General features: G+C 39.5%; 1 protein-coding gene across 2 annotated transcripts in view; it reads left to right on the forward strand.

Moving 5' to 3' along the window:
- The window catches only part of ABCB1 (ATP binding cassette subfamily B member 1), an 81593-nt gene that overhangs the window by 69123 nt on the left and 6470 nt on the right, over positions 1-6000 (forward strand). For both annotated transcript variants that reach the window (XM_027847906.1, XM_027847907.1), the window contains exon 26: positions 1877-2083. In XM_027847906.1, coding sequence (XP_027703707.1) covers positions 1877-2083 — 207 coding nt within the window. The remainder of the gene's footprint in view (positions 1-1876; positions 2084-6000) is intronic.

Genomic DNA, 6000 nt, shown 5'->3' on the forward strand with positions numbered 1-6000 from the left:
TTCCATAGTCTTTCTTCTTCACTATCAGTCTTGCCTCTCAAGATCATTTGGAGCCAGATCATAGGACGATTTGAGGGACAGGCCAAGAAATGTGGGGCGTGTTGTATAGGACACTGGAGAGCTACTAAATGGCATTGCAAGAAGCATCAAGTGTACAAAGGAATGTTTTGAGGAGATTGGTCTGGCAGCAACTATAGGAATGATTAGAGGGAGGAGAGACAGAAGACAAAGAAAGCAATTATGAAGTGATTAGGCACAGTATTAGGATGGTAGTCTTGAATTCAGTGAACACTGATTAACTCCCTTCAGTGATGAGAAGCAGTATCGTAGAGTGGGTAGAGCTCTGCCCTTGGAGTTACGAAGACTCGGATTCAAGTTCTGCCTTTGAAATAGACTAGTTCAGAGGTTCTGAAATTTTGTGTGTGTCATGGATTTCCTTCAGCAATCTGGTAAAGCCCATGGACCCCTTCTCAGAAGAATGCCTTTAAATGCATAAAGTAAAATGTGTCTTATTACAAAGGGAACGGTTTTGAAATACAGTTGTTGAAATTTTTTTAAAATGTTCATGGATACCAGGTTAAGAACCCCTGTGCTAGCTCATACACTGTCTCTTCTGTATGAAGCCTTTTCTGATTTCTCTCTCTACCTCCTGCCAACTATTTTTAATGTTCTTCCTCCCTAAACCATCTCACATTTACTCTGTATTTATTCCACATATACATGTGTATATGTTGGCTTCCCCAGCTAAATGTAAGAGAAGACACATGTATAGGGTATATTTGGAAGCAAGGTATATTTCATTTTTGGCTTTTTATCCCCAGGGCTTTGCATATAGTAGGTGCTTAATATATGCTTGTTGACTTGGCTTGTAGACTCGTCATCATAATGCATAGTATTTACATGATATTTTATATGATGTAATTTGACATGAAGATCAAATGAGCTACTCATGGATGCCATCCTTTCCCTAGCCAAAAAATACTGAATGAGACATGAGAAAACCCAGGCACCATGATGTATCCATCCAGGTGTTATGGTCCACAAAGTTGGGGAGTCAATGCCAAAGCACAATAAATACACTCACTATTTTCTCAAAGTTCTGTGCATGTGAGACCCCTGTTCAATCAACTCCCGGAAACCAGGAATGATGCTGTTATTCCAACAGACAGTAGTAAACTGGCAATTGCTAAAAAATTCCATGCATAGGGGAAAGCTAGGTAGTGCAGTGGATAGAGAACCAGCCCTGAAGTCAGTAGGACCTGAGTTCAAATCTGGCCTCAGACCAAACACTTGACACTTACTAGCTGTGTGACCCTGGGCAAGTCACTTAATCCCAATTGCCTAAAAAAAAAAAAACTCCATGCATAAAATAAAACTATCAGTCTTAGAAAATTAAAAAAAAAATATCAGGCACAGTTAATTGTGTTTGGACTTTCCAGGCTAATTACATGTTCCTTCCCTTCTCTCAGTCTGCAATCTACACTGCCCTTCTTACAGTTCCTCAAAAATGATTCTCTGTCTTCTCTCCCTGTGCCTTTGTAGTGTCTGTCCTCCATGCTTGGACATTTGCTGTCCTCACATCCATCTCTTGGAATTCCTAGTTTCCTTCAGGATTCAGCTCAAGCAACCTCATCTCCATGAAGCCCTTCCTGTTGAATTTTTTTCACCCTCCCACCCAAAATTACTTTGTACTTGTATTGTATGTAGCCTATAAGGACTCATCTACATGCATATAATCTCCTTCAGTAGAATATAAGCTCCTTGAGGGCAGAAATAGTTTCATTTTTATCTTTGTAAACCTAGAGCCTAGCACAGTGTCTAGTACTTAGTAAGGGCTGAATAAATACTTGTTGATGAATTGGATTTTTGCTTTCAGAAAGTTGACGACCAAGATGTGAAGAAGCTTAATGTCCAGTGGCTGCGGGCTCAGCTCGGCATCGTGTCCCAGGAGCCCGTCTTGTTCGACTGCAGCATTGCAGAGAACATCGCCTATGGAAACAACAGCCGGCTGGTATCACAGGAAGAGATTGTGAACGCAGCCAAGGCTGCCAACATTCATTCTTTCATTGAAACACTACCCAAAGTAAGTCATTTTCTTGCCCTTTAAAACCACAAAGAGATGCTGGTCTCCTACTCCCTCCGCTCTGCCATCTCTCTCATTGGCAATAGGAAATTCATGTTCAGAAGACATAGCATCCTTTCCTGCATTTAGTAAACACAATTTTATCATCTTAAAGGGGAGATCACATTTATATCATCATAGTCACATGTGTTTTGTTTTCCTGGTTCTGTTTACTTCATTTCATGTTGGCTCATATGAGCCTTCCCATGCTCTGTATTCGTTATAGTTATTTTTTCTTACAGCACAATAATGTTCCATTACATTCACATACCAGAAATTATTTTGCCATCCCCCAGTCTATGGGCATTTACTTTGAATACAATTCTTTATTACTTCAAAAAATTATGCAATAAATATTTTGATATGAAAAATAAAATAAAAGGGAAGACCATTCACATGTGAATATGGTGCAATGCAATGAGCAGTGGATTTAGAGCCAGAGGGCATGGATTCAGTTCCTAGCTCTACTAATTCAGTGACCTTGGTTGATAATAATAATAATAATTGGAACAACTAGATGATGCAGTGGATAAAGTGCAGGCCCTGGAAGCAAGCAATTCCATGAGACTTCAAGAAGCAATGAAACAAAGTCAAAAGAATGAAAAAAAATAGGAAAAAATGTGACGTATCTCATCGGAAAAACAACTAACCTGGAAAATAGATTGAGGAGAGATCATTTAAGAATTATTGGACTACTTGAAAGCCATGATTAAAAAAAAAAAGAGCCTAGACATCGTATTTCAAGAAGTTATCGAGGAAAACTTCCCTAATATTTTAGATCCAGAGGGTAAAATAGAAATTGAAAGAACCCACCAATCACCTCCAGAAAGAGATCCCAAAATGAAAACTCCCGAGATTATTATAGCCAAATTCCAGAGCTCCTAGGTCAAGGAGATACTATTGCAACCTGGCAGAAAGAAACAGTTCCAATATTATGGAGCCATTGTCAGGATCACACAAGATTGAGGATCAGAGGGCTTGGAATATATTCTGGAAGACAAAGGAGCTAGGAATGTGGGGAATGATACATATGAACTTTATCATTATTACGGCAGTTAAAAGGAGTTTACATAGATAGAGGGCAAGGGTATGAGTCAAACCGTGCATACCTTTTAACCCAGCAATACCCCTATTAGATCTATATCCCAGACATCAAAGAAAAAGGAAAAGGATTATTTATAGAAGCTTTTTTTTTTGGCTGCAAAGAATTAGAAATCAAGGGGATGCTCATCAATTGGGGAACGGCTAAACAAGTTGTAGTATATGATTGTGATGGAGTACTATTGTGTTATAAGAATTAATGAGAGGGGTGATTTCAGAAAAACATGGCAAGATGTATATGGAAGAAGTGAGATGAACCAGGAGGTCATTGTGCACAGTAATAGCTATGTTGTAATGATGATCAGCTGTGAAAGACTTGGCTCCTCTGATCAATACAATGATGTAAGACAGTTCCAGAGGACTCATGATGAAAAAATGCTGTCTACCTCCAGAGAGACAACTGATGAACTCTGAGTGCACATTGAAGTATCATTTTCTCACTTCCCTAATTTTTTTTTGCTTTTTTGTGATATGGAAATGTGTTTTGCATGTTTTCACTGTATAATTGATATCATTTTGCTTGCCTTCTCAGTGGGTGGGGGAGGGTGGTTGGGAAGGAGAAAATTGGGAACTCAAAATTTAAAAAGAAAAGAATGATAAAAATAAATAAATAATGAGTCTTTTTAAAAAGAAAAAAATTAGCCAGAAGGAAACCCTACCCCTCCCCGTTCTATTCCAAGCCTTAACTGCCATTTGGGTTTACTCTGGGGCCTGCTAGTGAAGAGGACAAGTCAAAGCAAGTCAATAAGCATTTATTAAGCACCTATGCGCCAAACAACTGCACTAAGCACTTTGATACAAAGAAAGGCCAAAAAAAAAAAAAATAGTCCGGGCTCTCAAGGAACTCACAGTGTAATGAGAGGGAGACAATGTGCAAACCAGGATGCACAAATAAGATATTTGTACAGGATAAATTGGAGAGAATCTCAGAGGGGTTGAGCAAATAACTCATACTGTGTTAGACCCCTGGGACTTCCCTGGGCTGCTGCCCTCCCCATTCCTTATTTCATTCCCTCCGCTCTGTGCCAGGTAAGGACAACAACTGAGAGCATAGATCCCATGCCTCCACCGGCTCCTTTCTCAGTGACTTCTGATCATTGCATTCCCAAACCTTGAAAAAGATTATCCATTTCACAGGGTTTGAGGGTCATATTTTTTTAAAGATAGCATTATGGATCTAGAGCTGACATTGCAGGCCATTTAGCCCAAATCTATTATTTTGAAGGTAAGAAAACTGAGGCCAAGTGCTACTAGTGACCTGCCCAATGTTAGAGGTAGAATTTGAACCCAAAGCTAGTGGTCTCTCCACTGTACTTTGCTGCCTCCATAACTAACACTTGGTTAAACACTATGTGTCAAGGAGAAGGTCAGAAATTTGGTGAAGGGTTCAGCCTGATGGACCTACAGAAAGCAGTGATGCTAGTGTTTATAGGAGACTTTCCTCAGCATCGGCCTATTGCCATTTTTGGTGGGCCTTTGCCATATTTCTTCCTTCCTATTCTCAGCCCCAAATATTCTCAACAGAGTAACAGATCATTTAGACCAGGGCTTCTTAACCTTTTGTATGTTATAGATTCTCTTGGCAATTTGAGGACAGGCAGGACCCTCCTCAGAATAATATTTTTAAGTGAATAAAATTTGAAAGGAAAATTGGTGTACAGTTATCAAAATATTTCTTAAATAAGTTCATAGGCCACAACATACACAGTTGTAGGGTGGGCATAGCCCAGCATGGGCTCCGGAGTCAGATGACCTTGGTTAAAATTCAGCCTCTGACATTACCGTTGTGACCTCGGGCAAGACACTTAACCTCCGTAGGGCCCTTGTAAAATGAGGGAGTCAGACCACCTGGCCTCAGATCCTTTGTAATTCCTCTCTCAGTCTCAGTTTCTTCATCTGAAAAAAAGGTTGGATTTGATGGTCTCTAGAGTTCCTTCTCCTCCAAAAGTATGAGTTTTGAAACCTGAAAAGAGGGGACTCTATACTTTTAAAAAATTGAGTCCCCAAATGACATTTCTTAATCAATTAAGATCACTTAGAAATATGTAGCAGCTAGTGATTCTCAGATTTCATCTATGTAGGGAACTTCGAGGTGGAAGGTCTTTGCATCAATGAAGTTCAGCAAGTAACATCTCAGAGAGTTGCCTGAGGCCCTCTTTCCTTTATCTGCCATATTGTGCTGCCTCTCATAGCTGAGTACAGCTGGTAATAATCAAAGACTAAGAACCAAAATTCTTCTCTTTCAGGATGCTTTTTATTTTAACAATGCCAAGAACACCACCCTGTGGTCATAGTTAGAATAACAATTATTGGTACCACGTATACAATTATAGGTAATTTTACATAGTACATTTATATTGTACTATGTGTGTTTCGTTCAGCAGGTCAAATTATTTTCCCCTAAAAATCTTAATCCCAGACATGACAACACACACACCCCCCAATATCTCAGTGGTATATACCTAGCAGTGTCTATGCTGTCATCAAAATGGGTTTTTTCCCAACCATGCTACATATCAAAACTCATCCATCTTACATTCACCCTGTGTGCTGGTCACCTTTCTTCAGCTCCTGTGACATGGCATCCATTCCAATGGAGCACTTGAACTGTACGTTAGTTATTCCTTCCTCTCCCCTACAAAATGATGATGACAACAATAATAGTTAGCAATGATATCACACTTTAAGTCATTTTGCAAATTACTTACAAATGCCTTACTTGCAAAATGCCTTACAAATACTACGTGATTTTATCCTTACAGCAACCCTGAGGGGGA

Source organism: Vombatus ursinus, unplaced genomic scaffold (genome assembly GCF_900497805.2).
Source record: "Vombatus ursinus unplaced genomic scaffold, bare-nosed wombat genome assembly UNPS02005459.1, whole genome shotgun sequence".
Lineage (NCBI taxonomy): Eukaryota > Metazoa > Chordata > Mammalia > Diprotodontia > Vombatidae > Vombatus > Vombatus ursinus.